Below are 21,300 nucleotides of genomic sequence, written 5' to 3'. Positions count from 1 at the left end.
CGATAGAGACTGTTACTGCGGGGCGCACGCTTGTATATTTGTATGTATATTTGCGGCGTAATCTTTTTGTATCGAGCACGACCAACTCTATACTTACGACCACTAGGGTGCCTACATATCTGTCTCTCTCAGGGTGAAGACATCCATTGTTGCCCTGGATATGTCAGCGCGTGACGCTCTCGAGCGCTCGGTGCGTGACTTGGGCGGTAAAATGGCGTCTATGCGTTAGCCAAAGCTACGCGCTCGAGCTGACTGACACCGGATTGCGCGCACTTCAAGATGCATAAAAAAACGACTGGGCGGAAAAATGGCTGAGATGTCACCACTCAAGAAAAAGCGCGCGTGTGTATGAAGGCACTCTAACGACCACTTTGTGGTCGTTAGAGTGCCTTCATGGTGCAGCGCGGAAAAAGGCAAAAAAGAATACCGAGTTCCAGGCCCCGCTACCGACGCGCCGCTGAAACTCGGCCCTACGAGAGGTGCGTGCTGGAGTGTATCTACAGGGTGAAACAAGGAGACGGCAGGCTCTTTAAATCGATCGCAAAATTCGGTTTCTTAACCTATCACGCTACGGCTTTGTGCAGCGTTGCCCACAGATGTTGCTTTTTTTTTTTTTTTTTTTTGTAAAATTTGCAAAAAGCGAACTTACCTGAGGAAAAAGTAAAGAAAGAAATAGGCTTAGCTCCTATGGAAACGCAGCGACGCCACCGGTCTTCAAACAACACGGCGCCGTTTCGCACGGGACACAAGAGGTGGCGCAACGAACGCCGACAACGAACGAGCTAGCATACGGCGCCGAGAGCCAGCGTCTTTAGCAGACAATCTTTTCGACTCAAAAGCGGCGCGCGTTCCGCAGGCGGCGATAGTCGCAGAAACAAAAACAGGCGCGGTAACAACAAGGAACTGCAGTTCCTTGTCTGCTAAATACGCCGACTCTCGGCGTCGTCTGCTCGTTCGTTGGCGGCAGTTGGCGTAGCGATCGCCTGCGCCATCTCTTGTCTCCCGTGCGAAACGGCGCCGTGTTGTTTGCGGACCGGTGGCGTCGCTGCGTTTCCATAGGAGCTAAGCCTTTTTCTTTCTTTACTTTTTCCTCAGGTAAGTTCGCTCTTTGCAAATTTTACAAAAAGAAATGCACTAACTGTGGGCAACGCTGCACAAGGTCGTAGCGTGATAGGTTAAGAAACCGAATTTTGCGGTCGATTTAAAGAGCCTGCCGTCTCCTTGTTTCACCCTGTAGATGCAGTGGTCGCAAGTACTATAGAGTAGGTCGTGGTATCGAGAGTCTGGTCACGGCCGCTCGATTAGGACTCCCCTTGGGAGCGGCCTGCCGTATGCTTCATTCCGCCGGTGAGAGTGATAGTTGTAGAATGGGAAGTTGGGCGAGTTGGTATGAATCCATTTTGAAAAACAGCGCGAATAACACACGGATAGTCAGCGCCTCGTCCTGTGTGTTCTCTCCTTCTTGTCCGAGTGTTATTCGCGCTTTTTTTTTTTATATAATAGTTCTACTTTACACCGCAGCGGCAGCCATGGCGCTCGTTATCGGCGAAGGAGGAGTAGTCCGCCCGACACGACCCGGTGTGGCTATTCATATCGTTTTTCGTGAAGCGGCAAGTCTTAATAGACCGATCTCACCAGCCAGTTTGACTAAGCCATCGCTGCCGCAATGCATCGAGGGAACTTTACTCTTTCTGCACGTGCGACAACCCCGCTGGAGGTCTGCGCGAGTGGAGCACGAGGCGACTGGAGGCCTCGCATGCACGACCGTCTGCCTCTTCTGAACTAAAGTTATGGCGGCGACACGCATGCGCCGAATGCCTAGGGAGATCGGTCTATGCCAGATTGCATGAATAATCTGACTAATCTGTAGAATAAAAGCACGCGATTCTTTCTGCGAGGAGCTCACTGAGCTGCAGGCTGCGCGTTAGAGCCCCATCCAGCTGGCAGTATGAGCGAAGAGTCGTTTAATTGTTCCCGTAAGTGTTGCCTTCTTTCTGTTACATCTGTGATATATGAGTTATAGTTAGATTTAGCTAGACCATATAATTGCAAGTTTTAACCGACACTGGAGCACGCTCGAGCTGTGCCTTTTATTTATCTGTGAAGGACAATAAGAAACGGAATCCTCAGCAATGTAAACTTCATTGCTCACAAACAGGTCAAGGAAGTCATATAGTTCACAAGCGGTGTACCTTTCGGGAAAAAGGCTTCCGCGAAAGCCTCAATATATTCTCTAGAGAACTGTTCAGGTCACCAGCCCAGTTTGCCAAAAGAGGTCTTAGGAGAAAGAGCTCGCAGAGCTCTTCGCTGCGGTACGGGTCTCTGCAGTTAGTGCACCACATCAGCGGGCAGTCGATAAGGTGCGGAAGCACAGCGCTCGAGAGGACCTTGCAAAATCGTCGACAACGAAGAATCTCTGCCGACTATAGAGCCCTCTCGACAAAGGTGCAGGTGATCTTGCACAGCCAGACAGCTTAAGGCCGTTGATAGCTGAGTCCTCCTTGTTCAAGGCTAAACACGAACTGATATGCTCCGTCACGTGATGCAATTCCCTTAAGTTGCAGCTTGCATTCAGGGAAGGTCACGTGCAAAGTTGAGGAAGTTCTACACATTAGCCTTGCTTACTTCCATTCAGACATTTCTATTGCTTTGCTAGGCTGAATGTTTCAGCTAATTATTTTCAAATTACGACAATTTGTAAAAATAAAAATGGTCACCTTTTGTCCGGAAATGAAGGCCAAGTAGCCGACCATGTAAGTCAGCGGTGCGAACTCAAGTTCAGAAGGGACTTCATTGCACTTCATCAAGTGCTGAATTTTCCAAAGCACACCAAGAGCTGTCTCAGTAACTGCAGGATTTCCTGTTTCACGAGCGGAGCTGGCACATTTCAGCGCCGTCTGGCACTCCAAACTAGAGGGCACATTTCCACATCTGGAAGCCTACAAAATGCCAACCTGTGCGCCGGTATTGGGATTATTTAAGAAACTTGATCGGTGTAGCACTGACACTGTTCTCGAGAAACTGGGCGCTGGACATAATAAGATCAGTTAGATTGCAATATAACGAACGAACCTTGAGTAACTTTTTTTGCCGTGAAAACTGCTGTTCTGGCATCAACTCGGTCGTTACCTTCGTTGAATTGGCGGGAGCTGATAAACAGAAATTCAACCGGGTCGCTTGAGAAGTCGCGTCAAAACATACTTAAATATGAAATTAAAAAAAAAAGTGAGCGAAAGAATACATTCTAGAAGCAAGTTTTTGTCTCACAAAAACACTATTTTGCTTCAAAAGTTTGTTCTCTCTAGAGGTCAGCCAGGAGATACTCAATGACGGCGACCGTTGACCTTATTGTCATTAGGGTTGCCTCATAGGTCTCTTTCGTGAGGGACTTCACCCGAGACTTGATACTTTCTAGTTCACTATCCTCGAGGTAGCTGATGAAGTCAACTTCAAGCCATGAGAGCCGATCGTCTTCTGATCTAACGAAAAGCGTTTATCTGGATTTCCAGTCAGAGATATCATGGAAGTCGTTCCACATTCTAGCCGTTTTCATAAATGCGATGGTTGAGGTAATATCCTGGAATTCTGGAGCCCTCTTGTGGGACTGAGGATTCTTCTGCAGGTATTCGTGGGTCCTAATTACTACAGGTGAAAATATTAACTTTGCGCGGCACACTTTCATCGTCTCTAGATTGTTTGGTTACACATGAGCTCGGCTCAGAAGTCGCACTGGTTTGACCAACAGATTCTCTTGAATGTTGAAGAGGGCTTTAAAAAAAAGAAGCCAACTTTGAGCATATGTGCTGCATTAAATATATCTCTGTCTAGCAGATTCATCCTGAAGTTTCTGCTGAAGTGATTGGGGTCAAAACAGTGCAACAACGGTTCACCTTCACGTACCGGATTCGGCACAACATGCTGGAGCGTGTTGTCGTCACACATCTGTCGAAACATCGCGGTGTTTGCCTGGTGGTTGTCAGTGACGATGCGAACTATCCAAAATTCTGCCTCTTCAGCCGCCTTCATGACACTGAGCGTAATAATCCGGAGCTGATCGTCCTTCAAATATCTTGTAAAGACATAGCCGACTGAAATCACGTAAGCTGTGGAAAGCCCACGTAGCACGAAGCAAAGGAGCCACTTGGCTACTTCAGTGGCTCTTGATCGAGCTTCACATCTGATGTCAACAAGCCCAAAAATTCTTTCAACTTGTCGATCATAAATAAGTTTTCTGCTGGATCGACATTACGTTAATGATGAGGCTGCAGTAGGGCTCCTTCTCTGAGCGCAGACCTTATCTCTCCACCTGCAGCCGTTTTTTGATAAGGGTCGTGACCCCGTTCTCTCCCGTAGGCAATCCGACAAACTTCTGCAAGGTACTTCGGCAGGGCAGTTTAAGGAGTTTCCTTGCGCGTACGTGGTCATATCCTTTACATGATGTCGCTTTCCATAGTACGCATTCTCTCAGCGTTGGTTCTTGCCATGCTGCTCTTGCCTTGTCAAAATTCACTATTTTTTCGATGACAAATTTTGCAGTCTTGTCACCTTCCGATGCGGCTTTTGAAACATTCATCAAGGCTTGCACAGCTCTGTCCTCTTCATACTGCTTTAATGTCTTTTGAAATTCGTCGCAGGTTTGTCGCAGCTTTTCCATTCACTCTTTCAGTCTTTTCGCTTGCATTTGAGGGCGGTGCGCGTTTTTCTTGGCATCTTCCAGGAAGCATGTCAAATCTAATGATGTCTTACATTCTTCCACTTTAAACTCTTTTTGCAGGCAAGGTTCAATGGCATCGCACTCATCAACAGTTGGTCTTCTTTCTGCAGGGGACAGCATTTTGCGTTGTTGACTTTTAATGCTCGCATGCGACTTGGAAGCGTTAGGTGGCACACGAACAAGCCTTTTGCGCTTCTTTGAACATGCTGGTCGCATGTACAATGGATACAAGGGAAATGAGTCGGCACCGTTGTCGGTCGCAGCAACTTTCCTTTCATCCCTAACTTTGACCCCCTGCACACGACGTTCCTGGAGCTTGGATGCCGCTGGCTGCCCTTCTCGCTGCCTTGTCGCGAAATGCTCTTCAACCAGGTATCCCGGAAGTTCTCCCCAGACGGCAGCTCGTGATAGCAGAGTTCCGGATTTCTCGCAGCATTTGACTTACAACACGGAACACAACAGTGTTTAGGCATTGCGGGCTCCGTTGCCCATGTGCACACTTTAAAAATGTGGAGAGACAGACAAAAGGCGCCTGTCTACGTCTCTTCTTCTTTCTCATCCATCAGTGGCTATCGCCACAAAACTATGCTCTCTTTCATACTGTCACGAATGACAATTGATGACGCAATGATAACTGAAGAAACTAAACGTTTAATGGGGCGAACTTTTGCCCAAAGCAAAAAGGGAACAAAAGAAAACAGCGGAGCTTCGCGGGCGCCGATGTCTGCGAAACCGCAGGATCGAGTGAAGGGGCGAGACTGACCTTGGCTTGCCACGCGAAGCCCCTTATGTCCACGCATCGGCATCTGGAATGGTCGGCGTAGAAGGTTTGACGCGTAAAACATTCTAACCTCGAATTAGCAACACGGCTCTCGGATTTAAAAGAACATCGCATTAGGGACAACAGAAAAGCGTACCCGCGGCCAGGAATCGAACGCTGGCTTTCTGCGTGGAAGGAGAGCGCGATAACTGTTAGGCCACGAGCGCGCTGCCTGCTCTGTCAGCTGCGCTCGCGGCATTATTCCCTTCTGTAAAGGGATACTGAACCAAGGAATTCGGTGTCCATAATAAGTGGCGCACGTTCTTTCCTCGAGCCAGCAGCCGGCGGTGTGCCCGAGCACATGCAACAAAAATGACGTCAAAGACCTCCATACGCGTCTACTATGACTGTGAAATGTATGGGCTTCTGGCCGAAGGAGAATAAAGACAAGTTTTTCATCTACACAGTGGTGTCTGGTGTAAAAGGTTGGCGATTAATTGGTCTAACAAGCACGTAGCTTTCACTTGTATAGATGAAAAGCCTGTCTTTATTCTCCTTTGGCCGGGTTGGCGCGAATGGAGGTCTTTGACGTCATTGTCGTTGCGTGTGCTCGTGCACACCGGCGGGTGCTGGCTCGTGAAAAGAACGTGCGCCACTTATTACGGACACTAAATTCTTTTTAATGCTGCGATCCCACGGCAGCTATCTTGAACAAGGCGTTAGTTCAACCAATAGATGGCGACACGCACCCGTGGGGTGTAAAGCCCCTTGATGTGTTTGCGTTTGTCTTGCAAGTAGCGTCGAATGCGCGAGTGCATGAGGCCCATGTCCCGAGCGGCCCTTGGAAGCAAATGGCGGCGCAGCACCAAAATGAGCGGGCCTTAAAAGCGAATGGCGGCGGAGCACCCGCTCATGGCACGTGTCTCGCGCGCTTCCACAACAATGGTTGGCGGTATTTGTAAAAAACGCTTTTATCAAGGGGCTTTAGTGGGGTGGCCGAAACATTGGTTCACAGTGGCACGGCCACTCGATGCCCACTGTTGGTGCGGCCTGCCGATGTTCTTCCGAAAACAAAAGAGCGCGCGTGAGAGGAGAACTTCTCCCATTTTCCGTGGGGGCGCTGCACATCGGTGAGCGGTCTTGTGAGCTGTTTCACCTTATGTTGTACCGCAGGAAGGGCTGTAAGCGCGAGCTTCTTGCTCTGGGGCAGATCTCGGCGGCACAAGCTCTCGTGCAGTAAGGGCATCTGTCAACGCTATGAGCTCGCGCTTCCAGCCTTCGCTGCGGTACAACATTAGGTGAAACGGAGTATAGAGAAGGCGCCCAACGCGCTTTTGCTGCGCTACCCAGATAAAATATCTGTCTGCCATTGGCTTCGCCGATACCGAGGCGCTGCCGCGGTTGCAGAAGGCAGCAAAACTCGCTTCCCCCCCCCCCCCTATGCACCGCTGTGCTCGGCCAAAATATCCTAGTGTCACTCTGCGCTCGCGTGTGTGGTTTGTGTTGGCATTTTGGAAGCTGCCGGAAATGTAAATGCGCGTTCTAGTTTTGAGTGCCAGACGGCGATGAAATGTGCCAACTCCACTCGTGAAACAGGAAATCCTGCAGTTGATGAAGTACAATGAAGTCTCTTCCGAACTTGAGTTCGCACCGCTGACTTACATTGCTGGCTACTTGGCCCTCGTTTGCGAACAAAAGGTGACCATTTTTATTTGTAGAAATTGTCGTAATTTCAAAGTAATTAGCTGGAACATTCAACCTAGCAAAGCAATAAGAATTTCTAAGTGAAAGCAAGGAAGGCTAATGTGTAGAACCCGTTAAACTTTGCACGTGCATTTCCCTTAAGCGCAACTTAAGGGAAATCCATCACATGACGGCGCATATCAGTCCATGTTTAGCCTTTGACCAAGGAGGACTCAGCTATCCACGACCTGAAGCTGTCTGGCTGTGCAAGCTCGTTTGCACCTTTCTCGAGAGAGCTCTACAGTCGGCAAAGACTCGTGGTTGTGGAAGCTAGATTTGCAAGGTTCTCTGGAGCGCTGTGCTTCCACACCTTATGGACTGCCCGCCGATGTGGTGTGTTAACTGCCGAGACGCCTACCACAGCGAAGAGCTCTGCGAGCTCTTTTTTTCGAAAACTCTTCAGACCTTTTTTTGTCAAACTGGGCTGGTGACCTAAACAGCCCACTAGAGAATATATTGAGGCTTTCGCGGAAGCCTCTTTCCCGAAAGGTACTCCGCCTGTGAACTATATGACTCCCTTGGTCTGTTTTTTGTGAACAATGAAGTTTATATTGCTGAAGTTATGCACGCGGAATCCGATTTTATATTGTCCTCCACAGATGAATAAATGGCACAGATCGCGCGTGCGCGAGCGTCGGTTAAAACCGGAAATCATACGGCCTAGCTATATCCAACTATAACTCCTATATTACAGTGGTAATAGAAACGGGGCAACAGTTATGGGAACAAGAAAACGACAATTCGCTCATACTGCCAGCAGAATGAAGCTTTAACGCGCAGCCTGCATCTAATGGCGAATTCCACTGGTCGTTTTGGAGCGCGCCGGGATCGACTTTTCTGGAGCGAGCCTATTTCACTGGACGATCGGGATTGAGACCGACATGTTTCACTGGTCGTTTTGGATTAGCTCCCGCTCCAGATCTCGATCTGGATCCGATGGCGAATTCCACTGGGTGTTTTGGAGCGCGCCGGGATCAGTTCACCAGATCCGGAATGGAGCTCACAATCCGAACGGGGTCGCGCCGGCGATGGATCCCCCGTGGAACATGACCACTGCTCCAGGATCGGCATTTGCCTTCATGTCATTCAACTGCCGGGGAATCCCCTTTCCGCGGCCGCCGCGGTCGTTTCGAACACGTTTTCGCAATCACGGCGCTAACACGTGTTCGACGCACGAGGGGCAGGAATGGCTCAGGAGCTTCTAGCAAAGAGTGCCGGAATGCCCGTAGCGCGGCCCCAAAACCTTCTCTTCTCCTTCCTAAAAAACGAACCGGCTGTCGAGCCAAGGGGTAAAGACCCTGTCACACTGAGGGGACAGATGGATAACTCAATCCGGCAACACGGGGAAGTCGTGTTGCCGGCGACCCTGTCACATCGCGGCAACAACAGTCGGGCAACATATTGCTGCCGCCCGGCAACAGTGTTGCCCGATTTCTTATCCGACAACGCTGTCACACCGCACTGACGGCGAGGACAATATACCCGTTGCTCTCGGGCAGGGGGCGCGAGCGCGTCCGCAAGGCGCGACCATGTTATGCTGGCAGCACTATACAGGCGGCGCTGTAACGTTCGGTTATGCACGTGCCACGTTCGAATGCAAGCATTTGTCAGCTTCTGCAGACGCACGATAACAAAACGTCTAAAAAAATAGCAAAAATAAAAAAAAAAGAATTATGCAGCTCGTGGCCTCAGCGTCCCATTCAGCTTTATTATTTTATTGCGTTCTTTCATAGCTTCCGTGAGCCCGTATGTTTCACTTCACGTGATAGCGCAGCTGAAGCTACTCGCAAAAACATGTTCTCGCGAAAGATGCTCGCACTGCACGAGCGCGCGCTTCGAAGGGACGGAGCTCGGTCTTGTAGCCTCTGCTACGCTGGTACTTCAAATGGAACGGAGCATAAAGAACTATAGTGGGGAAGCGTGATGACGCACGTTCGAAACGCGAGCCAAATATTTTATTTTGCTCGCCTGGAGCGCTGCTCAAAACTTGAGAGCTACGGGCGGGAACACTCCGCCATCTTGATTGTTTACCTTCGTTCGTGTGCGGCGCGGAATCGCTGGAAATGTGACTCTACAAAGTGCTAGTGCGTTCGAAGGGCCAGGAATTACCACGGTACGACATCAACCAGTGGCTGTAATTAGAAAACTTGACACGGGGAGTATTTTCCGCTCTTTATTTTACCGAGATGTTCATCATTCGTTGACAAAGCAGATAGCCCTAACCGAGGAAAGTGACATCGCTGGTATATGTTCGGCATTTATGCCACCGTATGAAGTGTTTCTGTCCGGTTCTTTCATGCAATTCCTATTTCTACTGTGAAATTGCGTTAGCACCGGCAGTACCCCAAACCGTCTTTTGTAACGTGGTGTTGAGCTGAACTGACAGTGCTTCAAAACTGCGACACCGACACCATCGGCCTTCATAAGAATCGGTGGAATAAATATTTTTCAACGCTGTCTACTTGTCTACCGCCTGCTATGTGATGATTCATTGCCCCAAAACGTCCTGGGTATTTTTGAAACAAATCAGGTGTCTGGTAGCAGCTGGTTCCAAGTTCCAATTCGTTTTCGCAATCGCGGCGCTAATACGTGTTCGACGCACGAGCGGCAGGAATGGCCCAGGAGCGTCTAGCAAAGATTGCCGGAATGCCCGTAGCGCGGCAAAACCCTTCTCTTCTCTTCTCCTTCCTGGAAAACGAACCGGCTGTCGAGCCAAGGGGTAAGCAAGCGGCCATTACCATTTCTTCTGAGGCGAGATCAGGCGAGATGCCCGCGAGAAAGGAAGTCACGTGTGTGCGCCGAGGGCTGACCCGGCTGGCTTCCGGTTGAATCCGCCAAAATCGGGGGAGCGACTTTCTCGGATCCAGATCGAGATCTGGAGAGGGAGGTAATCCAAAACGACCAGTGGAACACGTTCGTCTCGATCCCGATCGCCCAGTGAAATAGGCTCGCTCCGGAAAAGTCGATCCCGGCGCGCTCCAAAACGACCCGTGGAATTCGCCACGAGAAAAGTCGCTCCCACGATTTCGGCGGATTCAACCGGAAGCCAGCCGGGCCAGCCCTCGGCGCACACACGTGACTTCTTTTCTCGTGGGGCATCTCGCCTCAGAAGAAGAAGAAGCACGTGGCGGGCTGGGCTCCTAGATTGTCTCGACATCAGAAGAATTCGTAATGGCGGCTTGCTTACCCATTGGCTCGACAGCCGGTTCGTTTTCCAGGAAGGAGAAGAGAAGGTATTTGCCGCGCTACGGGCATTCCGGCAATCTTTGCTAGAAGCGCCTGAGCCATTCCTGCCACTCGTGCGTCGAACACGTGTTAGCGCCGCGTAGCGAAAATGTCTTCGAAACGACCGCGGCGGCCGCGAAAAGGGGATTCCCGGGCAGTTGAATGACGGGAAGGCATCCGCCGATCCCGGAGCAGTGGTCATGTTCCACTGGGGATCCGTAGGCGGCGCGACCCCGTTCGGATCTTGTGCTCCAATCCGGATCTGGTCGACTGATCCCGGCGCGCTCCAAAACGCCCAGTGGAATTCGCCATAAGTGAGCTTTTCGCACAAAGAATCATGTGCTTTTATTCTACACAGATTTGTCACATCATTCATGCAATCTGGCACTCGTTTCAATTAAGACTTGCGGCTTCATGAAAAAAAAAAATCTAAATAGCCACACCGGGCTGGGCCGGGCGTACCGCTCCTCTCTCACTATATTTCGTCTTACCTTAGCATGGACTAACCGCGAACGCTGTGCTAGCGGGAGCGGCTAGCCTTTAATGCCTTGACTGGAGCACTCGCTGCACGAGCGCTCATGCAGCCGCCGAGGCTTCCTTCGAAGCAACTATCTCGCGCTTTTAGCACGCGCGGCTAACAAGTACATACTAACGTGAAACGAAGTATAGAGTTCCTCGATATGCTCCCCGAGAGGAACTCTTATCTCTCACTAGAGTTCCTGTATAGGCTCCCTACGGGAGCCAGAGTTGCGCATTTTAGGGTGCCTACATGTCTGTCTGTCTCAGGGTGAAGACATCCATTGTTGCCCTGAATGTGCCAGCGCGTGACGCTCTCGCGCACTCGGTGCGTGACTTGGGCGGTAAAATGGCGACTATGCCTTAGCCAAAGCTACACGCTCGAGCTGAGCGACACCAGATTGCGTGGGCTTCAAGACGCATAAAAGAACGATTGGGCGGAAAAATGGCTGGAGATGTCACCACTCAAGCAAAAGCGCGTGTGTATGAAGGCACTCTAGCGCATTTGTTTTTCCCGCGCCGCCAAGCCACTATTCGCCGAGATCCATCACGTGAGGAGCAAAGCATCCGGTGGCCTGCAAGAAAGCCACCTTTACGGTCGCTCCGCCGACGTTTCTCTTGCCCCGGCGTATGTTTCCCTGCTTTCCGCCTCCTTTTCCTCCTCTCCTGTTTTCCATGCGCGGCGGCGCGCGCGGCGCCGCTATTCGCCAAATTTAGTCACGTGAGGAGTAAAGCATCCCGCTCGTGCGGGAAAGCCGGCGCTACGGCCACGCGCCGAGGCTGAATGCGCAACCATGCTATCGTAGGTAGCTATACAGGAACTCTATCTCTCACCGATAACGAGCGCCACGGCTGGCGCTGCGGGGTAAAGTAGAACTATCGCTCTCACCGGCGGAGTGAGGCATACGGCAGGCCGCTCCCAAGGGGAGTCCTAATCGAGTGGCCGTGACAGTGGGATGGCTCGTGCACCATCACGTTCCCCTCGTGGCCTCGCTCGCGCCGCTGCCAGCTGTGCTCAGCTGGCTCAAGTGGCGGCCCAGCAAACGGATGTATGCGAGAATGTCAGGCTGGGTAATAATTGTTCTCTGATATCGGGGAGGAGATCGAACAAACCTAAATTTCTTGTTTCTTGTTGATCAGAGAAATCGAAGATGACGATTCGAAGGCTGCTCCTCGTGCGCCCAAAGCACTGGTCAAAGCGAAGCGCTCGTGCCCAGACCGTGCTAGGCGAAGTTCAATTTCTTTGTTTTGCTGTGTTCGTAAACACCGCGCTGTGTGGACAACAAGCTCGATAAAGCGCCCCCTATAGTTCAATCTTCTGCCCAATAGGGCGATGCGGTTCGGCGGTTGTAACAGACTTTCGCAATAAATCTTACCAAGAAGAAATCAAATGTTGATTAACGTGTTAATATTCTATCAATGAAATATTTTTCTGCAGGAATGCACGCTCAGTAGACTCAATCTTCTAAGACACCAGTGGAAGCGGGCGTCAAGTAAACTACTTCGCGATTTACGGTACTTACCTCACCATTTTAAGGCTGCGGTCCCACGGCAGCCATCTTGAACAAGGCGTTAGTTCAACCAAGAGATGGCGACACGCACCCGTGGGGTGGCCGAAACATTGGTTCACAGTGGGATGGCTCGAGCAGCATCACGTTCCCCTCGTGGCCTTGCTCGCGCCGCTGCCAGCTGTGCTCGGCTAGCTCAAGTAGCGTGGTCAGGCTGGGTATAAATTGTTCTCTGATATAGGGAGGTGCGGTCGGCGGTTGTAACGGGCTTTCGCAATAAATCTTACCAAGAAGGAATCAAATGTTGATTGACGTATCAATATTCTATCAAATAAAATTTCCTCTGCAGGAATGCACGCTCAGTAGACTCAATCTTCCAAGACAGCAGTGGAAGCGGACGTCAAGTAGACTGCTTCGCGATTTACGGTACTTTTTTGTTGTTGTTTATTGCCCAGAGGAAAGGCCCGCAGGCCTAAGTGGGAAAGGAATTAAAGGAAAGCGGGGAGGCCGGCGGTATGGACGAAGTCTAGAAGGCTTCGAGCGCAGGCGTTGTTGGTCGTCTTTTACCACACCATTTTAGTGACGACTAAAAAAAGGTCACGAAACATTATATTTCACGGGGTCCGGAAGATGTTGTAAAGGTTGTTACATTATAGGGAGTTCCCAGAAAACAAATACCGTTGCAATATTTTCGGAAGTACAGACACACATAATGTTGTAAGTTCAGCTTAGGAGGAATATGATGAAAACCATCAGAAGAAATAGGAAGACGTTTATTTGCAATGAAAACGCTATGAATGAACGGCGTTTAGCGACGGCAAGTTATGAGCGTTCGGGAATTTATAAGTTGACGTGATTGCTAACTATGGACATGCGGACAATGAAGACCAGTTATGTCGGGAGATGGTGTTGCGGTGATGACCTGATATCGGACGACTCATGGCAGACGAACAAGCAAGTTTCTTCTCAGCGAATGGTAAGTGTCCAGTGTCAAGCACAACACGTGGCTACCGACTTTGTCGACGTTTTGAACACTTACCGCTTTCGAAAAAAGTCCTGGCACCTGGGCTAACTTAGTGAAAAGACTCGAAGTCTTCCTTGAGTCCAACGCCATCATGAACAGTAACTGAAAACGATCCACTATTCAGTCGGTAGGTGGCGAAACGTATCCGCATCTGCGAAGTCATGGGCGATGCGTACTCTAAGTGGCTGGAAGTTTACACGATGCCTGCCACGACGTCCAAACACGTCATTGACGTTCTACGGTCTCTTTTACCTACTTTTGCCCTACCGAAAATACTTTTCTCTGATAACGCGCCCAATCTTGCTTCAAATAAAATAAACAAGTTTTTTTCAAGAAAAAAAAAAAAACGGCTTCAGGCATCACATTAGTGCGCACCATACCATCCTGCAACTAACGGGCAAGCAGAACAGATGGTGTGCGAAACAAAAAAATCCCTTTTGAAGCTTACGGAAGAAGCAGTTCAGTGAAGAATCGCCAGGTTCTTGTTCCGGCAGCAAGCGTCGGTCTCATCTTACACGGAAAAAACCCACCGAAGCAATATTCGGCGGACGAAGAGCCACACCCCTCGATCTTATGATACTATGGCTTATGAACAAAGATCGAGAGATTCCCGGATCGGGAGTAATGGCAGTTTATTCGGTCGGACAACTCGTCTACGTGAGGAATTTCAGCAGAAGTCTGGCCTTCCATGTAAAACTTGAGTAGAAAAGGCTCTATGTTGGTTGACCAGGAGGTGTCATCTCTCTGAATATGTTGGATATGAATGCCCTTAAGTGTAAATATAACTAAATCACAAAACTTTCGTTCTGTATTGTGTAACTGCCCTTGTATTTGATAGTAGAAGCTATGGTGGTGATTTGGACCTTTCACACCAGGCTCCTTTTTCTTATTTTTCGCCTCATACTCCTTTGCGGTTTAAGTATGCTTCAAGAATCTTTTGGAACGGGGACACTTTACGTCAACGAGGCCATTTGTTCCAAGTAGTCAATCAGGGAATGCTGCTAGAAATCCGTCCCTCATATTAACGAGTAAGACGCACTTCTGCAGAGTGCAGTTTTCCTGTTTCACGTACAGTTGTAAAGCAGCATCCTCATTGATTCTACCATATATTGTTGCGGGTGAAGAAAGTCTTTCGGTACACGATACTGGAAACAAGTCTGGCACTGTACGTTGTGGTTTGACACCCACTAATGTCGTCGTCCTTATAGAGCCTCATCATTTAATCATTACCTCGTCACCTCATATTGCTCTTCATCAACAGTAAGTACAATAGGCTACCGCCATATTACAATCCAAGAATTGAAAAATTTAGTCGTTCAGTCCTTCAACAAGTTTATTATTTATATAATGTTATTACGTTACATTACCTCAAGACGATCGACGTCCATCGTCGATCATCAAATACTTATACCTGTATATAAATTAGACGCACAGGGGGGGGGGGGGGGGGGGGGGGTCGGTGGCCGAGTGCGTGGTCTAGCGCACACCAGCTCAGAGCACTTGGAGCGAAAGCTCGGGCTGCAGAACCCACCCCGCCCCTGCCCGTTTCGATCTGGAAGAGCATCGTACCGGCGTGCGGTCGTGTATCACTATTGCGTGGTGCACGTTAAGGACCCCAAGTTTGCGGTTGTACCACACTGGCTGAATTGCTCTCCTAAAGCTGAAACACCAGACGCCTACTAAGGCAGACTAACTTCCGGCTGAATAAACATACATACAACGATTTGCTATTGGACGCATAATAACAAAGAACACAGCGTGCCGCCTCTTTTCTTTGGATGCCTTGTTTTTTTTTTAAACCAGCGCAAGCTCGTGCGTTCTCTCTTTTGAGAGAACGCAATAAATGAGCTGCGCTTAGAGTATCGGCACTCTCTTCTCCGACAGTGTTGTGAACGCCGCCATTTTGGTGCTTGTGCAGAGCAGGCGCAACTGCCGATCGTCATGATTCAAAAGTGCAATATCCTCGGCATCAGATTCGGTGTTAGGAAGCTCATGTAATGTTGCTTTGCTTTCTCGCAAACTGTTTAAAGTGGAGGACGGAAAAGCGCGTTTCTTGTGATTTCAGATAAAGCTTCAAATAACTGGCAACCATGATTTTAAGCCACACTAAGGCCAAGTGTCGCTACTCTGAAACGTAGCTTATTAATGACACTATTCATGCTCTTGTTCAAGAGGCTTGTAATACCTAGGGTGCCTCAATGTCCTTCTGTTTAGGGTGATGCCACCCATTGTAGTACCCGATGCCGACAGCACGCGCTCACGGGGAAAATACAAAGAAATCGACGAAAACAAAATGTCGCCATAGCACAATCAGCGCCACGAGCGCGTGCAGGGACACGCTCTTTCACGCGCTTCTGAACAAAAAATAAAGATAAAAGTGTGGGACAAAATGGCCAGATGTCGTGCTCCAACCTAAGCAAAGAGCACATGAAGGCACCCTAGTAATACCTGAAGGGGCCATGACGTAAGCCCCGTGGGTTCCACAAGCCTTTTGACACCTGCCTCTTCTTCATTGTTCACGCTTGTGCTAGTAAATTAGCTACGGTTCAGAGTAACGACACTTGGCCATATTGTGGCTTCAAATCATGGTTGCCATTTATATGAAGCTTTATCTGAAATCACAAGAAACGCTTTTCCGTCCCTCACAAATGTTTAAACAACCCGCGATAGAGCATTGCAATATTGCATCAGCTTCCTAGCACCGCATCTGGGCCTCCTGCGTTGCCCAGGGGGTGCTGCGAAAAGGGACTTCTTAGGCCTTGTTTTGGGTAGTACAAACTTTAGCGTCTCAAACTGTCATGCATGCAGAAGCGCGCCTGCTCTGGTGCGGTGCGCGAGATCACGATAAAAGTACAAAGGAACAACAAAATTTGAACGCCGTCAAAGCTAAGACGCTAAGAGCGTGAGCCAGCAACTGCCGTTTCACGCGTTTCATAGTAGACATGACAAAGAAAAATAAAAGCGTCGCGACACAGGTATTTCGACGTCACCACCCAGAGATAAGAGACGCCTATCCTAGCGGTGGTGTCATGAATTTGGCACTTCTGATTGTCTTGCGGCGTTGAGGCTGGCCAATTTCTGGCGTCGAGAGGTGTTTTTTCGTTCTTCAGCACCAGACAGAATTAAAAAAAGCTCAACCAACGTGCCAGAAGTAGTGCGAGGCTCAATCAGGTGAGCTTGTACTACCCAAAATGAGGGCGCTACAGTTTGTTCAAAGCTTCAGCGCAGGAGGCCTCTAATGCTGAGCAAGTTGTTATGTCTGCGGTGCAAGGAGTGGCCAGACGAAGGATGGACTGCGAAACAGCTTTATTTCCGCAGAGGCCGGCAGCGATCTGGCTGCGCGTATGACGGTGCTCTTCTTATAGAGCGCCCGGTGACGTCAGTACTACGCGTACTGCTGATAGCAACGGCAGCGGCCTCTAGCACTTCCTCCACCGCAATTTGAAACGTCATGAGGCTTCATAGCGATCGGGGGGTCTTCTCTGGCGTTGTGGGTATCGCCGAGGCGCAGCGTTAGTGGGGGTGACGGGCACCGTTTGTCTTGCGGAGACAGTAGACGGAGGTGGTACGTCGGCTTCAGACGCAGGATAGATGGTGTCGGTATCGTCCTCCCCCACAAGGGACGGCGCTGTCACTGCAGTAGACGCTGAGCGCAGGTGGTCCTTGTGTCGCCTCCAAGTACGGAGTCCATCCGGTGTCCGCACCTTGACCACGTAGGACACTGGTCCCGTCCGCTGCAGTACTGTTGCGTGGAACCATGTGGGGCCGCTCCTGAAATTACGCACGAACACTTCATCGTTCACTTCGAACACACTGTTAGCACCCCTGCGCCGTGAAGTCTGTTCAAACTGACGTGCTCGGATAGTACGATCCAGAGCCGGCTTCAGTGCATCCAACCGTGTTCGTGGCCGACGACCCAAAAAAAGAAAAGATGGGGTTTCTTGAGTCGTCGCATGCGGAGTGTTGCGATATGTCATTAAGAACTTTGACAAGGTTTCCTCCATACTTTCAGTTGCAGGGCCTTTTCGTAGTGCGTTCTTTAGGGTTTGCACAAATCTCTCTGCGAGTCCATTGCTGCTGGGGTGATATGCAGAAGTGAGAACCTGTCGAACTGCCTGTTCTTTAAGGAACTCTTTAAACTCGGACGATGTAAACTGCGCACCGTTGTCACTAACCAGAGCTTCTGGTGCCCCATACCGAGCGAATAAATCGCGCAGTTTTGTTATCGTCGCTTCTGCGGTGGTAGACGTCATGACAAAAACCTCCGGCCATTTAGAATGCGCGTCTACAATGACTAGTAGCATACGACCGCGAAGAGGGCCCGCAAAATCTACATGTACCCGTGACCACGGTTGTGTCGGCCATGACCAAGGGTGCAATGGTGCCTTTTCTGGCATGTGGCGCTGCTGTTGGCATGCCGTGCAGTGTCTCACTTGGTTCTCCAAGTCCGTTTCCAAGGAGGGCCACCATACGTAGCTTCGGGCGAGTGCTTTGCTCCGCACTATTCCTGGGTGTCCCTGGTGTAGCTCCTCCAGGACCAGCTGTTGAAGTTTCGGGGGCACGACGACTCTCATTCCATGCATCAGGCACCGCTCGTGGACTGTGAGTTCCCTGCGTCTGTCAAAATAGGGCTTCAACACTTTATCATCAAGATGTGATGGCCATCCCTTCTTGGTGAAGTCTACGACCAAGCTGAGGACGGGATCACGCTCTGTATGACGCGCGATGTCCCTACTGGTGACTGGTAGAGATGCCAATCGCAGCGTATAAAACGTCTCGTCGTGACTGTCGTCTACTTCTGTGGACTGCAACGGAAGTCGTGAAAAACAGTCCGCGTCCGCGTTCTCTGCGGACGTCCTGTAGGCAAGTTTATACTGGTAGGCTGACAGAGTTACCGCCCACCTCTGCAGTCTTGCGGCGGCTATTGCCGGGATCCCACTCTTTGGCCCAAGGATCGCTTGCAAAGGTTTATGATCAGTAATCAACGTAAACTCCCGACCATAAATGTAGAAGTGGAATTTCTTGACGCCAAAGATTAGGGCGAGCGCCTCCTTTTCAATCTGGCTATAGTTTTCCTCAGCCTTTGATAATGTTCGGGAAGCGTAGGCAATTGGCCTTACCGTGCCATCTTTCATGACGTGCGACAGCACAGCGCCGAGACCATACGCAGACGCATCGCAGGATAGCTGCAGCGGGCGTGCCGGGTCGTAGTGTGCCAGCACCTCCGTCGAAGACAAGATTTCCTTGATGGCTTGGAAGGCATCTTGACATTTCCGATTCCAGCACCAGGGAGCATCCTTCTGTAGTAACCTGTAGAAAGGCTTTGCCAGCGTTGCTAGCCGTGGCGTGAATTTTCCATAGTAATTTATCAGTCCAAGCAGTGAACGCAACTGTGCGATGTTAGTAGGCGCTGGGGCATGCAGCAACGCTTGAACTTTTTCCTCGCTTGGCTTGACGCCGGTCTCGCTGATAATGTGCCCCAGATACTGCAGGCTTTCTTTGAAAAATTCACATTTTTCACGCTTGACGCGAACACCTTTCTGCTGAAGTGTACAAAACACGGCTTCAAGGTTCCTGAGGTGTTCTTCAGCGGTTGCTCCCGTGACGAGAATATCGTCAAGGTAGCATATGACACCCGGTAGTCCTTTAAGTATGTTGTCCATAATGCGCTGGAACAACGCGGGCGCAGACGCTACTCCGAAAGGGAGTCTGTTCACCGCAAAAAGCCCTTTGTGCGTGTTTAGTGTGAGAAGTTTTTTTGAGTCCTCCGACATCTCTACCTGCTGGTATGCCCTGCTAAGATCTAGCTTGGAAAAGTATTTGCCTCCGGCGAGCGCAGCTAGTATTTCCTCAAGTTTGGGCAGGGGGTACTGCTCCGTGTCTAGGACAGGGTTCAACGTTGTTTTGTAATCCCCGCACACACGTATGGTGCCGTCCTTTTTAACTACCGGTACAATAGGCGTAGCAAACTCACTGGTTGACACTTGCGTAATGACGCCCATTTGTTCAAGCTTCTGCAACTCTTCCTCTACGGCCGACCGGAGTGCGTAAGGCACGTTTCTCGCTTTGAGGAACTTCGGACGTTGCTCTTTCAAAAATAAAGTGGCTCGCTCACCTTCTATCTTGCCAAGGGTGCCGTCGAAGATGCGGCTGTACTTGGCTTGAAGTTCTTTTAGGCGTGCCTCGTACTTCTTGCTTGCATCAGACCGATGAGGGTCCGACAGCTTGTGTACGCCGCAGATGTTGTCCCAGTCCAGACGAAGACGTGTGAGCCACTCGCGGCCCAAAAGAGGCGGGCCATTGTGGTCAACTACGTAGAGGGGTAGAACGTCCTCTTGACCCTTGTATCTTACGGACGCTTTGACGAAACCGCAGGGTTGCACGACTTCCCCGGTGTAAGTCTTGAGGCGTAGCTCGGTGGGTTCAAGCTTCAAAGGAGGCTGAAATTTCTTGAACTGCTGCTTCGGTATTATGGACACCGTGGCTCCCGTGTCCAATTCCATGCTCAAGGAAGTTCCTTGAACTTCCACGTCGACGGTGATGGGTCGCCGGCTTTGCGGTGACAGCATCTTGACGTTGAATGTGTCGTCGCTTTGAAGAGTCCGGACCCACTTCTTTCCGCCAACAGTCTTCTTCTTGGCACTCCGACATGCACGCTGAACGTGACCCTTCTTGCCGCAATTCATGCACTTATCTGCAATGTGCGGACACGCCCGGGCGAAACGCTTATCAGAGCCACAGCGATAACACTCGAACGACTGTTTCCTTTTCGCGGAATCTTCGGTACTCATCTTGTGCAAGTCATCGCTCCTTTCTTTTGCGTGCGCCTCCTGAACATTTTTTTTAGCTTCTTCTAACGCGAGTGCGCGTTCAACGGCTTTTTGAAATGTCAACGTTTTATCCTCTGCAAACAAATACCGCTGTATGTCCGCACGGAACAAACCGCACACGAACCGATCTCTCAGCGACTCATCTAGGAAACCGCCAAATTCACAGGTTTGAGAGAGCTTCCTGAGCTCCGCTACATATTGTGCGATACTCTCGTGTTCCAACTGACTACGGCGATGGAATTTCGCTCGTTCTCCAATCACTGATACTCTCGGTGACAGCTGGTTTCGCAGCAATTGGGTTAGTTGCTCTAGCGTGTTTTCTGACGGTTTGGCAGGTGCCGTCAAAGACTTCAAGAGACTGTACGTTTTAGGCCCAATAACGCTTAAAAAAGCATGCACCTTGAGGTCGTCAGGTATTTTGTTGATCAGAAAAAAGGACGTCAACCTTTCTTCATAAGACTGCCAGTCACTCACAGTTTCATCGAAGGCTTCTACTTGGCCGATATGACTGGAGGATGCCATCTTGAGAAACTTGGTGTCGCCGAGTACCCAGCGGCGTGCGGTGATGTTTCGCTGTCTGTTTGGACGCAGCTTCAAGGCTTCTCACCTTCGTCTTGGCTTTGTTGCCCCCATCTTCGTCGCCAGTTGTTATGTCTGCGGTGCAAGGAGTGGCCAGACGAAGGATGGACTGCGAAACAGCTTTATTTCCGCAGAGGCCGGCAGCGATCTGGCTGCGCGTATGACGGTGCTCTTCTTATAGAGCGCCCGGTGACGTCAGTACTACGCGTACTGCTGATAGCAACGGCAGCGGCCTCTAGCACAAGTCGTACTTTTGGATCATGATGATCGGCAGTTGCGTTTGCTCTGAGCAAGACCCAAAATGGCGGCGCCCAAACCAATTTTGGGAAACTGAGTGCCGATACTTTAAAGCTCATTTAGTGACTCTAGGCATAAAGTGAACTCGGGTGTATTCTTTTCCT

The 21,300-nt window shown here is 50.1% G+C and overlaps 1 protein-coding gene and 1 pseudogene across 1 annotated transcript; both read right to left on the bottom strand.

The window, feature by feature from the left end:
- Positions 1-3,301: 3,301 nt before the first annotated feature.
- LOC120843263 lies at positions 3,302-4,834 on the bottom strand (annotated as a pseudogene).
- Positions 4,835-16,781: 11,947 nt separating this feature from the next.
- LOC121048542 (uncharacterized protein K02A2.6-like) lies at positions 16,782-21,078 on the bottom strand. The gene is made up of 2 exons (XM_040504992.2): positions 17,924-21,078; positions 16,782-17,261 (listed from the first exon to the last, which is right to left on the bottom strand). Exons 1-2 carry the CDS (start codon positions 20,840-20,842, stop codon positions 17,067-17,069), a joined length of 3,114 nt encoding a protein of 1,037 aa, XP_040360926.2. The 5' UTR covers positions 20,843-21,078; the 3' UTR covers positions 16,782-17,066.
- Between the last annotated feature and the right edge of the window lie 222 nt (positions 21,079-21,300).

The sequence above is a fragment of the Ixodes scapularis genome, unplaced genomic scaffold, assembly GCF_016920785.2.
Source record: "Ixodes scapularis isolate PalLabHiFi unplaced genomic scaffold, ASM1692078v2 ptg000058l_1__unscaffolded, whole genome shotgun sequence".
Taxonomy (NCBI): domain Eukaryota; kingdom Metazoa; phylum Arthropoda; class Arachnida; order Ixodida; family Ixodidae; genus Ixodes; species Ixodes scapularis.
Note: the sequence above shows the minus strand (reverse complement) of the source record. Positions and strands in the feature narration are given on the sequence as shown.

Bases quoted from the DNA above. Each gene is read 5' to 3' on its own strand.
- LOC121048542 (XM_040504992.2), bottom strand. From the start codon at position 20,842: ATGGCATCCTCCAGTCATATCGGCCAAGTAGAAGCCTTCGATGAAACT. The intron at 17,262-17,923 runs GTGAGACACTGC...GCGTAATTTCAG, and splicing joins AAACGGACTTGGAGAACCAA to GAGCGGCCCCACATGGTTCC.